This window comes from Aspergillus pseudodeflectus (assembly GCF_044049435.1).
Source record: "Aspergillus pseudodeflectus strain CBS 756.74 chromosome Unknown BJX68scaffold_20, whole genome shotgun sequence".
NCBI classification, from domain to species: domain Eukaryota; kingdom Fungi; phylum Ascomycota; class Eurotiomycetes; order Eurotiales; family Aspergillaceae; genus Aspergillus; species Aspergillus pseudodeflectus.
In genome coordinates, this window is record NW_027263796.1 from 1134 (window position 1) to 13998 (window position 12865).

At 50.3% G+C, this 12865-nt stretch overlaps 4 protein-coding genes across 4 annotated transcripts; 1 reads left to right on the forward strand and 3 right to left on the reverse strand.

Moving 5' to 3' along the window:
- Positions 1-1653: 1653 nt before the first annotated feature.
- On the reverse strand, positions 1654-5780 carry BJX68DRAFT_266558 (uncharacterized protein; the record flags this gene model as incomplete). The annotated part of the gene is made up of 5 exons (XM_071045531.1): positions 1654-3753; positions 3809-3934; positions 3984-4090; positions 4142-4599; positions 4648-5780. 5 exons carry the CDS (start codon positions 5778-5780, stop codon positions 1654-1656), a joined length of 3924 nt encoding a protein of 1307 aa, XP_070899216.1.
- Positions 5781-5966: 186 nt separating this feature from the next.
- BJX68DRAFT_255111 (prion-inhibition and propagation-domain-containing protein) lies at positions 5967-7700 on the forward strand (the record flags this gene model as incomplete). The annotated part of the gene is made up of 1 exon (XM_071042987.1): positions 5967-7700. The coding sequence occupies one exon, from the start codon at positions 5967-5969 to the stop codon at positions 7698-7700; it is 1734 nt and encodes a 577-aa protein (XP_070899217.1).
- A 266-nt stretch (positions 7701-7966) lies between these two features.
- BJX68DRAFT_275712 (PLC-like phosphodiesterase) lies at positions 7967-9451 on the reverse strand (the record flags this gene model as incomplete). Its single annotated transcript, XM_071047896.1, has 2 exons — positions 7967-8844; positions 8875-9451. The coding sequence occupies 2 exons, from the start codon at positions 9449-9451 to the stop codon at positions 7967-7969; spliced, it is 1455 nt and encodes a 484-aa protein (XP_070899218.1).
- Positions 9452-10671: 1220 nt separating this feature from the next.
- On the reverse strand, positions 10672-12865 carry BJX68DRAFT_275713 (alpha-galactosidase D; the record flags this gene model as incomplete). Its single annotated transcript, XM_071047897.1, has 5 exons — positions 10672-11395; positions 11443-12232; positions 12289-12345; positions 12408-12706; positions 12768-12865. 5 exons carry the CDS (start codon positions 12863-12865, stop codon positions 10672-10674), a joined length of 1968 nt encoding a protein of 655 aa, XP_070899219.1.

Genomic DNA, 12865 nt, shown 5'->3' on the forward strand with positions numbered 1-12865 from the left:
TTATAGTCTTATACCTTGATTTAATACTCTAAGGACTATAGAGTATAGAATTATCTATAAGATATTCCCTAACCTAGGATAACCTCTATAAGTTCCTTCTTAGATAGCTAAGAGACCCTATAAACTATCTATATACTATATAGAGTAAGGCCCTTTACATGTAAAGTATAGAGAGTAAGAGTAACTATACCTACCTTACCAGGTAGATCTATTAGTCAACAACGTCCCGTCTCTTAGCGCGGCTCTCTGACACTTTATCTCCTTTTAATATATTTCTTAATACTAGATTCCTATAACTAATAATAAGATATAGCCCCTAGTATATATTTAGTATACTAATAGGACCCTAGTAGCTTACTATAATAATCTTAAAGCTATATCTAAGATCTTTAACTAGAAAAATAAAACCTAGTCCTTTAAAGTTAAATATTATATTATTTACTTTTATAATAATAATTACTAAGCTATCTTAGGATACTACTAGCTTATATAGGTTAATCTAGATCTTATTATATCTATAGGCACCTAGTAGTATTACCATAGGAGCCTAAAGATTACTATTAAGAAATCTAAGTATTTCCTTAAGTATATAAGGAATACCCTTATAATAATACTTATATACTAACTAGATTTTAAGGTAGGAGTAGTAGACCTTCTAGAGTAATATCTATACTAGGAGTATATATTCTTAGAAGGTAAAGTAGCTACCTTACTAGATAATAAGGCTTTATACCTAATCCTACTAGAGCCTAGTAAGAGCCTATTATATAGCCTACTCTATAGCCTTTTATAGTATAAGTTAAAAGTCTTATATAAATATCTTAATAAAATACTTATATAAGGCTAGTGTCAGAGAGCCGCGCTAAGAGACGGGACGTTGTTAACTAATAGATCTGCCTGGTAAGATTACGGTGATGACGGGACATCACGTTGTTGATGAGATGTTACGTTAGGAACTAGCATCTAGGATGTTCCAGCCAAATAGATTAAAGGTCTGATACTAGACTAGTTTAAGACTATAATCAGATCATGGATCTAATACTAACCCTATATAATAACCTTTAGTGGACTAGTAATAACCTAATCAGACCCTAGGTCTAATAGAAGCATAGTATTTAAGGACACTTATTATTATATGTAATTAGTTTTAGTTACTATCTATTATCTTTAGAACCTAAGCTACCCTATCTTTTAAACCTAGTTTACCTTCTTTATTTATAACGAAGTAGTCTTCTTTTTTAATATTAGAATACCTTAAGACCTTCCAGTCCTAAGCAGGAACGATAGGGCTTATCTGACACTACTTAAGTCTTATAGATAGATTTACCCTATTTTTTATATCTCCTTACTAAAGAAGTATACTTAGTACTCTAATACCTCTATACTAGACTCTTAGCCTATTATTATAGATAATAAGGAAGAATAAAAGGTAAAGAAGATTCTTATATATTACTTTTATTACTAGAAACTATAATATCTTATTAAATAAAAGGACTAGTCTAGCTATAAGAACTCCTAGGAGCTAATAAAGAACTTTACTAATAAAAAGAAAGGGGGGTGCGTCTGTTCAACCCCTCGGGAGTAAGGGCCTAAAATTAGGATCTACTCCTAAAATATAGGCTATATTGCCGATCTGCTCTGGGATAGAAATACTTAATAATCATTATAATCCTCCCAAAGCCCCATTTGCTTCAGCTTCTCCATGCCTTGATGCTTTAGGAACCTCACTCTTTCAATCCCAGACCACTGCACGCGCCGCGCAATCTCCCACAGACCAAGTTTAAAGGTGTGCAGCCATTCCTTTCCGTCACCTACCGCAGCCGAGGCCAGAAAACTACTCATTACCCCCGCATCGTCCTGGGAGAGGGAGTCTGGGAGGAGACTAAGGACTTCGACGAAATCCATGACACGCCTATCACGCGGAGAAGCATTGAAGCGCTGCTCCGCCCTCAGCGTTGTACTGCGTTTTGCGCATCGGGCTCGCGGGTCCTCGCGGTATATCTTGAATATCTGTTCCAGGGCGCGGTCACCAGCTTTACGGGTACCAACGTGGACATTGTATATCGGTTCGCGGGCAAAGGGCTGCGCGAAAAGTAGGTCCTTTGTTGATGGTCCCGCGGGGGATCCTTCAATACTGCTCATGGCGTTTACGTCTGCGCCAGCATCTATGAGCGCGCGGACGGCCACCACGTTGCGGCAGGAGATTGCCGTGTGGAGTGGTGTCCAGCCTTTGATATCTCGGGCCTCGAGGTGGTGCTTTTCGGGGAAGATATTAAACAGAGTGGAGTATATTCTAGCGGCTTCATACTTTTGGTGGAAGAACATTTCGGCTGCTGCAAGATGCAAGGCAGATACTTGGAACTCAGGAGAGACGATGAATTCAAGCCGCTGGCCATGCTTTTCTGCGAGGGGGATAATGGCGTCAAGTACTTGCAGAATTGCGGTAGGGCTGCCACTGTTAAGCACAGCGCCAAATACAGTGTATCGCATATTGGGGAAAGCCCGGCCCTGGTCAAATAATCCATTGACGCTCGCACCGATTCCAAGGAGGTAGTCGGCCAAGTCCCGCTGACTCGCCCGGAGCGCTGCCTTTAGCGCCTGGTGCTTATCGGACTGTGTGGTTGACTTTCTAGAGAGTTCGAGTATTCTTTTGGCAAAATAATCATTTCCGGAGGCGATCGTGATGGCAAAGTCTAGGATATGGCCTCGAGAGGGCGGCTGAAGTACATTGGCGGCCTTGTTGATTAGCAGCTCGAATTTGTGACTGCTTCCACTAGCAATTGCAAGATGAAGAGCGCTTTTCCCAGCCACGAGCTCGTTGACGCTCTCCATAAAGCTGTCGATACCAGTAACATACTCGAATACATCTAGCGAGGCACTGCCGACTGCTAGTTGTAGAACAGTCAGCCCATCGTTATCGACGTGGTTGGTGCAGCCTCGGCGGAGAAGTAGGTCAATTGTGGCCATCAAAGCAAAGTACTGGTTGAAACCATGTCTGGCCATTCTGACAGCTGTACTCTGACACTGGATGGCAAAATAGAGGAGGTTGATTCTTCCGCTGCCGTCCGCATTCAGTGGGTAGAAAGGGTTGGCATCAAGCAGAACTTCTACTATTTCGGCCTCGTGCCAAGTACAAGCAAGTTGAACTGGATCCATGTGCCCAGCCCGCCCATTGTGAAAGTATATAGGCCCCGTCCCCTGATCAATCGAGGCGCCGTGTCCTATTAGTTCTAAAACCGCTGCCTTGTCCCCTTGTCCGACGGCTCGATGGAGTGCAGTTCTGGCCGCCAGACTGGTTGCCCCATATGGGGCGAAGATGACATTGCGGTCAATATTCCCGTCGCAAGGATCGTTGATACTAAGCTTATTGAGGCTTATGATGCCGTCGACCTGGTCAACGGATACATCAGCACCGATTGGCCGAGAAGTGGCAGCAGCGGATATCCGTTTATACCATGGCGCGGCAAGAATATTCTCGGGTACGGGAAATCCCAGGGCATCATGGATGCGGGGGAGGGCCTCCTGTGCAGGTCTGTATCCAAGCTCGCATTGTTCTCTAATGATCGAAAGTGATTTGACGTGATCTTGCGGGACTCCAAACCCAGTGCTGTAGCATATAGCCTCCTCCATCAGGGTGACTTGAATGTTTGCTTCCTTTCGGCTGGCCCGAGATGAGACGGCTTTGAAGAGCTGTCCTTGCAGGGCAGCTGGGAGCCGACACGTTGATAGGAGGTGAAAATCTAAACTGGCAGACTGGGGTTGGTTAGCCCCCTGTTGCAAAAGGACGGGACGATGGAGGGTGGTATACCGGTTCATAAGTATGAAGGAGCTTTGAGGTGTCCTCGTTTATCATGACCATCGTGTCGGTAGCAGCGACGCCGCCGGGACGGTCATACAAACCGCGTACGCTCCCGAAGGCATCCTCGTTTATGTCCTATGTCCATTAGTTTCCACTGTCGGGAGCCAAAGGAGAAGGGGAATACCTCTGCCCTCGTAGGGGAAGGTGGTCGCTTAGATGGCAAAATGGATGTGATCAACCCAAGCATAGAGTTGTTTACTTGTTGCCACCTGTCGATACCTGTTTGAAGAGCTACATGATGTAAGTGGATCAGGGGTTATAAGCTCTGCATTGGGGCCATACGTTCAGTCAGCTGCTCGAAAACGCGCCGATTGCCGCAAGTGCCTGCAACTGCTATAGCCTCAGGACCTCCGACGGTGAGGAAGTTCAAGACAGATCTAATCGAGCCGTCGAGATTTGGACCAGGATCTATGGATGGTATTGGATGAAGTTTCCCGATTTCAGGGACAGGGCGGCGGACATGGGTGTAGATATTTTCAACAGCTAGTAATATCTCCCGGACACAGTCGGCAAACGGCGATAGTCTGGACAGCCCGAAGCCTCGAAAGTTGGCGTCAAGACTCCCATAGTTGTGCGTTATGTGGTAGAAGTGGTGCGCCTTGGAAGGAACGTTGCTCCACACGGAAAGGCCATGTCGCTCGTGCACCAGTTCCCTCATGTGCCCATTATCGTGCTTGATGAATTCGCGGAGATAGCGCCCATTGGGGGACGACAGGCCGAACAGGCGTCGATCAAACGTCCTGCGGGAAATTGTTATCAAGATGCAGAAGCGGAATGGCCCAACTCACCCTTTACGTCGCTCAAATACATCCAGGATCCTGCTGAGATTCCTCTCTGCCGGATCAGAACTAAGAGCGATTGAAAGGACTTGACCAAGGCTGTCCGCTGTGTCTGGCTCAAGGCCAAGAGCCGTATCATAGATGGCACTCAGGGCAATGCTAAGAATCGTCTCGCTGTGTTTGTCCTCGCGTATCTGGGCATGTTTGGCGGTGGTCACTCCTTGCTCCGCTGCAAACTGATATCTCTGGTGAGTGAACGGATCGGCTCCATCGATCGCAACTCTCCACACCAACAGGCCGTACGAATACACATCTGTAGAAGGAAGAAGCTCGCGTTGAATCAAGCGGTCGGACTCGGGAGCATCATACGGAGGTGTTGCGCCTCTTAGTTTGGTATGAGTGTTGGGCTCCATCGTGCTCAGGTCCATCGAACAGCCGAAGTCGGTCAACTTGGCGATGAATTTACGACCCTCAAATGCGGCAGTGGGAAAGACCAGCACGTTTTCACATTTGACATCGCCGTGGGTGAAGTTGTTTGCATGCAGGACCTGCAGTCCGCGGGCAACGTCGAGGCAGCACTCCCAATAAGGCCCATCGACCATTCGAATGATATCCTGGACGAAATCCAGCAGATTGCCAAGCGGGGACGGATCGGACATGAGGACAGGGAAGAGCGTTCCATCTGACCGGTGCGACTGGGTCTCGAATGCGATGCCTCTCAAGCGGTTGATGTTGGGATGGGACCGTACGTCGGGAGCGGACAGGGCCTTCAACTCGTCAATACACTGCTCCAGCGCCGCGGTGTCGTCGATCCTGCCATCGTTGTCAAAGACCGGTCGGATGCGCTTGTACGCCATCACGCTCCGCTTTCCCCAGCGACCCTTGGCGATTCGACGCGATACTGACGAGAACCCGCCTGCTCCCAGTCCGATGTTCCACGCATCGTCGCGGCCCCAGTGGTCGATGGGGAACTCGAGAATGGCATTTTCGTCGGTGCGCAGCATGTCCTGGATGAGGAGGAACAAGTCATAGTGGTCCGCTTGGCCTTGCTGTCGCTGGTGCGACTGGCTCGTGGTGCCCGTTTCGGTTGAGTATCGCGTTCCATAGCTGGATGGGGCGTATGTCGATGTCGTGCTCTCCATTTCGACGTGTGGTGACTGCGGATGAAGCTGTCGCTCGGGCGCGGTTGGAGGAGATGGATGCATCGCCCCTCACTGCGCCCCTTCGCCAAGAGGCCTAAAATGCCCCTCTCCTCGTGTTCCTCTCACCAGCCGCAACACACTTGCAATCCACTGAATCCAAACACCCGTCTCCTTGCTCTAGGAAGCATGGACCCCCTTGGTGTCGCTTTGGGAACCGCTGCTCTGGTGTCGACCGTCCTCGATGTCTTTCGCCTCGTCACCTCCTTCCGAGCCTACCCCGAGTCGTCCGGCATTCTTTTCAGGCAGCTGGAGCTGGAACGCGAGGTTCTCCACCGCTGGGCGACCGAGGTCGGCCTTCACCCGCCAAGTGAGGCGTCCTCGCGGTGCGTCATTCCACCAGACCTGCTCCCCCTGGTAGACAGGTCCGTGGCAGCAATTGGAGCCCTTCTGGGACAGGCCACCTCGATCAAAGCCGCCAAGGAGGTTCTGGAGGTACGAGTTAGTGACCTCAAGGTGGTCCATGAGAGGCTCCAAAACGAAATCGCCAATCATGAACAGTCTCGACTGGCGAGGTCCTTGGCTCGCCTTGGCTGGGCGATCAGCGAGGAGGACCGCTTGAAGGATCTCATCTCCACCATCCACTCGTACAACACCAGCCTACACAATCTGATTCCAAAGCCGCTGCAGGTCTCTCTTGACGGCTCCCTTATGCAGATGCTCCTGGCCGACCAGGACAAGGACCGACTATTGGAAATCCAACAGGCAAGCTCCCACTGGCGAAAGGCGCTTTCAGTGGCCGCGAGTGTGACAGCGCTTCGGCAGAGGCAGGCCTCGTTACCTCCTTCAACCAACCAGTTGCTTGTGGATCGCTCCAAGTTATCATCTCTTGGCTCAGACATGTCGCGCCACCTCACACAATACACGCTGAAAGACAAGAAAATCGCCGTCCTCATCGAATGGCGAGCGTGTCATGCGCCACTAAACTCGGCGGAGAAGACGGCGTATCTTAATACCTGTCTTGACCTTGCCCGACTGCTACACGCTAGCCAGAACCTACCAGAGTATCGCACCCTGGACTGCGTAGGTGTAATTGATGATATCGAATTCCTTCCTCATTGCCGCATCGGGCTGGTATACAGAGTTCCGACCGCAGCGCCCACCATGCCCTCCGCTCTCAGCGAGTCGTCGGTTAGAGCATACACATTACACGACCTCATCAACCACAAAGGCTTTGCACGCCTAAAGCTGGAGCAACGGTTTGAAATAGCACGCAGTCTCGCCACGGGGTTGCACCGAGTCTTTATCTCGAGGTGGTACCACAAGAACTTGACCTCGAAGAATATTCTTTTCTTTGCACGAGCTCGAGGCCGCGCAGAAGACGAGAAATATATCTTATCCAACACCAATTTCGTCGCTCATCCGTTCCTCTCTGGTTTCGACTATGCGCGGCCAGACTCGCCAGACGAGATGACAATCAAGCCCGAAGTTAACGAGTTTGGCGATCGCTATCGACATCCCCAATGCACCAATCCCGCTACCAGACATACCGTCCCCTTTTCGCGACGGTTCGACATATACAGCCTCGGGGTTATACTAATGGAGCTCGGGCGCTGGGAAACAGTGGACACCATGCATAAAGATTTCACAGCCCAACGCTTGAAAGCTGCGAAGAAAGGGCAGCAGGAACCCGGTGCACCACCACCAGGTCTTGAAAGCTTCCAAGAATATCTAAGAACGAGATGCGTCGACTCGCTTGCGTTTCGGATGGGAACGATCTATACAGATGCAGTGAGATTCTGCTTCCATGACGCCAAATTAGTAACCAGCGCAGAGTTGGGTCTAAACGAGGATAATGAGAATGTGCTCATCTTGCGATTTAATAAAGAGGTTGTGGCCGAACTTGTCAAATGTACGGCCTGACATTGCCACGGCCCCTCTTACTTTCCCGTGTCCATACCAAACTATCGACAATCTGGCGCTATGCGTGAGGGAGCAGGTAAGAGATTGACGCTCGATGGAGTCTGCTCAATTCGCCGTCTGATGAGCTATGTTTGATAATTGGACTTGTTCTCGTGAAACCCAGTAATAAAGAGACTATTTTATTTCTCTGCAAGCAACTAGAGCAAATACCTGGATCACACTGGATCTAGGCAAAAGTAACTACATCTGATACCCTCCTAGGCGACCTAGGCGTCCCATAGTCGCACCTTGGTAAGCTGATTTGCAACATCCGACGTCGCGAGATCAAAGAAATCATTCAGAATAACAAGCAGATGGTCATCGCCAAATCTATCCTTCGCGTTTGCATACACCCAGTTCAATGTTAAGGGATCCGTATTCGCCTTCTGTGCTAAAAGGATCTTATTGTGGAATGTGACCGCCGCACCACAAGCAACCATGTTCTTGCTCAAGGTAGTCTGACACTGCAGGTATGTCATAGACGTTCCAGCCTGTTTGTCACCAGTCATACTTTCAAACTCAGCGATGATGCCCGAGCCATCGGGGATAATGTGCCCCTTGTCGTCGTAGACGTCGTAGGGATGGTAGCCGTCGTCCTTGAACGACATGATGAAGCGTTTGTTTTCCTGACGTAGTGTCTCGACTGGTTTGCTCATCTCGTCAAAGGTGCCAAGTTCCAGCGTTACGCCTTTGCTTTTCGCATCAGCAAAGCAATCCTGGATCATTTTCATCACCACATCGCGCTCCGGGTGATGCTCACTCGTCTGGCTCCAGGTGAACCAGACAACGATGATCTCATTGGGCTGTGCGCACAGGAAATCAACAGCATCCTGGAAGAACGTGCGGATGGGCTGGCCTGGAAGAATGCCATGGTGGAAGTAAATATCATCCAGGCCAGTCAACTTGCGTATATGCGGTTCGATGCGGGAGGCTCGCATTTCGAAGAACCTCGCGCCCATTGCCAGCTGGTCAGGTACGGGATCCTTCTGGGTGCGCGATGTGCCTTCCATGATTCCAAGGGCCTTTGCCGCGCCAATGGGACCGAGATGGCCCACCCAACCGAAAGGACCAAGAAGTGGGGTGAGCACCTCGCTGATGAAGGCGGCTGGGCCAATTGTGTCTGCAATGAACTTACAGGTATCCATGTTGTTGAAGCCGAAGTTGTGAGGCATAGGAAGGACAAAGCGATGGAAGGGTTTCTTCGCGGCCTCCGAGCCAGGTGGCACGACGGAAGTCATCCACGAGGAGCGATCAGGGGCGACGGTAACGTAGCACTGGTGCGCGCTTGGTAAATCAGCAGTTCCATAGTTTCCAGCATCGTAGAAAGTGTATTGGATAATCAAGCCATCAACAGTGATTATCTTTTGCGCACTAAGGTCCTTGCCCATGTTTCCGGCGCCGAGGTTGCCGGTGTAGGCATTGATATCCTGCCATCGGTCGACAAGTGTTTTGCCATTGCGAACGACGCGGAACTGGAACTTCTCAGCAGTCCCTCCTTTCACTTTCATCTCTGTGCTGTTCCAGGGGTTTGTGCTGGTGCTTGTTGGGGTGGCAATGTCCCCGTGGAAAAGGTTGACTCCGTATCTCCAGTCGTTCCACTTGTCGGCCAGGTGGAAGCGACGAATATCCTTTTGACATTGGAAGATCACGTCAACTTCTGGATGGTTGATCCACACGGAGCAATGGATGTGCTTTTCGTCCCAGCCGGACATATTGTTTCAAATGACAGCGTGAGTATTGAGACAGGTGCTAAGTGAGTTTTGTTGAGATGGGAATTGCAGCAGATCAGGTTCCATGTCACCGATATCAGGAGCAGTATTTATACCGAGAAACGCGGGCAACTCTTCAACTCGTTCCTCGGCAGATTCTGCTCTAAGGATATTTGTGGCGGACCTGGAATACGAGGTAGAAGGTTTCTTTTCAGACGGCTAGAATCTATGGCACCCAGTAAGGCATTTTTTGTCTCAAAGATCGCGGCGCCCCAGAGTTTATCCCGAAGCTAATGCCCTTATTGTACAGCAACAGCAGCTGAAGAGATGCGGAACGTGGTCCTCGGATTGGACACTGCGCAGATATACTTCCGAGACTGCATGAACCATCTCCTCAATTTTGTGAAGGACAAATCCATCCAGTCAGCCGACGCTTAAGATTACCTTATTCCCTGCTGTGGCTGGAATGGTTCATCAGAAAAGGATCACGTTACCATTCAGCTCAGCTTGGTCCACAAGGCTTTGTTCAAGGTGACCTCCGATTGTTTCCATGCCACACGTCCTTTCTCATACACTCGCTTAATGTTGCTTTAGGGAACCGGAAAGCTGATCCGGCCAGTATGGAGATGGCAGCCTCCCATACGTTTCGCCTTAGCCTAGGGGCAGAGTACGTTGAATCTACTAGTAGTGCCCGGACTTTCCGTGACCGGAAACTTCATCCCGATGCCAGACAGTATGGAGCACTAGACGAGCCTATCCGACCGCCGCAGCCTGCCTTCTTCCTCCCTCACCTTGGCAATTTCAAGCGCATAAATTTGACGGGACAATCGAAACCCCCCTCTCAGACTACAGAACAAACTATGGGAACATCCACTGAACGATCTGTTAAATGCTATCGATAGTGGAGGCAGTGGGGACGCCCGCGAGGCTGCTGCGAGTGTTGGGTTCTTTCCCTACAATATTTCCTTGTCACCTTCTCGTCGCAACGAAACACAAGGATTATCTAATGCTCGAGTATTTCCTAAGCTCTGACAACATCGTTCTGGGATGGAAGGTTCAGGAACAACACCCCCACCCCCCACAGTCGACCCCGCACCTCCCAGCTCCTGCTCTGCTTGACAGGAAACGGGAAGTCATGAGTTTCCGGCAGAATTATGCTCATGGACCCTAGATCAACGCACTGACTCCCCTTCCAGTGGATAACCTCACCCAAGAAGACCATACTACTCATAAACCCCCACCCCGACAAGATCCGGAGCCCAAGACGAAAATCCCGCTTGACCCCCCTCATTTCCAAACACAACCTCATTCCCACCAACCCTCCACCCATCAATAAGGACACCCAACCGCCCTGAATCATACCATCCCTGCCCTGGCCCAAAAAGCTCGCCGTGCTGTCCACTTAGTGGAACCTCCAATCTTACGGGCTTCTCGTTATTCACTCGGATGGTCAGGTTCCTAGAATTCGAACCCCACCCCCAAGAGGAATCGAAGGCGATCTCGTTGTTGATGTAGTCGATTTCGAGATATTTTGATCCCGAGGTGGTGGAGACAATGTGGAATATTGCTGTAGAGTCGGCGTCTAGGTTTTTGAGTTTTGCGCCGGTTGGGAGGCAGAATGAGTCCGGGCATGCATAGGGGGTTGTGTTTCCTGTTAGGGTAGTGTCCACTGCGGCTGGGTAGTACGTCGGCTTTGGGGGGATCAGATGGATGGAGGAAATAAGGGAAGCGCCGTTGATTGTGATCGTGTTTCCAGAGCCGGCGGTTAGAGGGACCAGAGCAGAGACTGACGAAGCGCCGGATGGGACAGAGATGGAAACCCGAGATCCCGTGGAGCCCGTCGTGACGGATATGTTAGTCGCTGTTGATGGTTGACTGAAGATTATGTCGAGAGTGTATCCGTGGCTTGATGTGACGGCGTAGATGGGGGAGAACGCCGTCGATTGCCTGCCCCATTAGCATACCTCCAGAAACCGCTATTCAGGATAACAAACCCATTTGTGGCGGCGAATATCTCACTCGGATACACCCCTACAGGCAGAGTCTCACTCAACTCAACCAGCATAACCCCATGTCCCTCGACACTGGCGCTATACGACGTCGTCACATCCTTCTCCACTTCTCCACGCCAAATATTCCTCAACTCTCCAGCAAACTGAATGCCAACGTCAGGGAGATCAAGCGTGAGCTCCCTCTCCTCATCAGACCAATTGATCAACGCTGCAACAACTCTGTCCCCTTCTAACGGTCCAGACCAAACCTCATACCCCGCCTCTGACCACCTTCTCTTCAGCCTCGCACTTTCTCCCCTCGCGTCCTGATTAAATGAAATCACATCCGCGTTCCGCAAGATGTCCAGCGATTCTGCTCTCATTCCACCAATCGCAGCTCCGATAACCAACGGCGACTTCAGTACCGCCCACATGGAAAAATGCGTCTGTTCCTGAGGCACACTCAGCACACCGTCCAACCCAACAAGCAGCATATCTAAATCAGGCCATTGCCCCGGCCCCGCAAAGTGTGTTTGGGGGACGGCCTGGTTCAGCGTTCGGAAGATGGACCGCCAGTGGGGGGTGATGTCGTTGCCGATGCGCCACGAGTGGCCGAGAGCAGGCGCCCAGAGCGCCGGAAAATCAATGCCCCATTCGCAGATCTGAAAGAGAATGGGCCGGTTCTGCGATTGGAGATAGTGCGACATGTTGGCAAAGCGTGGATGTGGGGACGTTGAGGGGGCGTAGTTCACGTTTGGGTAGTTGGTTGCCGCGTCAGAGTAGCAGTTGTCGTCTGGAACTGTCAGTATACTTAGAAATTCACTGAGCCCAGGGTGGTTGCCAATGTACACTTCAAAGAATCAACTTGCCACTCCGCAAAGGTCCTCGCGTCGATCTCTTCATGGTCTGCACCAGTAAGCATTTCCACGACCCACCCAAGGCAGACACCTTATTGTATTGATACGTACATAGGCTTCCCGTTTGATTTGGCGGACTCCCACACAGCAAAATACCCGAATCGCCATACGCCCCGAACAACAAGCCCAAATCATGCAAATATCGGCCCAGGGCTGGGAAACCCCGGGGAAACAGCGTCTCGTTCCATGTTAGCGTGCCGTCGGGCAATCTGTCTTCAACGCTCCAGCCGCAGTCAATCGTGACATAGCGATAGCCGATATCTGCGAGGCCACTATCAACTAGAGCTTGTGCGTTTTCGTGCACAATAGACTCGTTTGGGAAGCAGTTGTATTGGTTGTAAGTGTTCCATCTGGATGTGGTTAGATTTTGTATCGTCACATTCCAATAACGCCTCTTAAGGAAGGACGAACCCCATCTGAGGTGTCCGGGCAAGGCCATCGTCGAGGCGTGCATGAATGGGACTCCCGAGGGCTGTGAAAAGAAATGACACAAAAGCCATTGCAGCCAT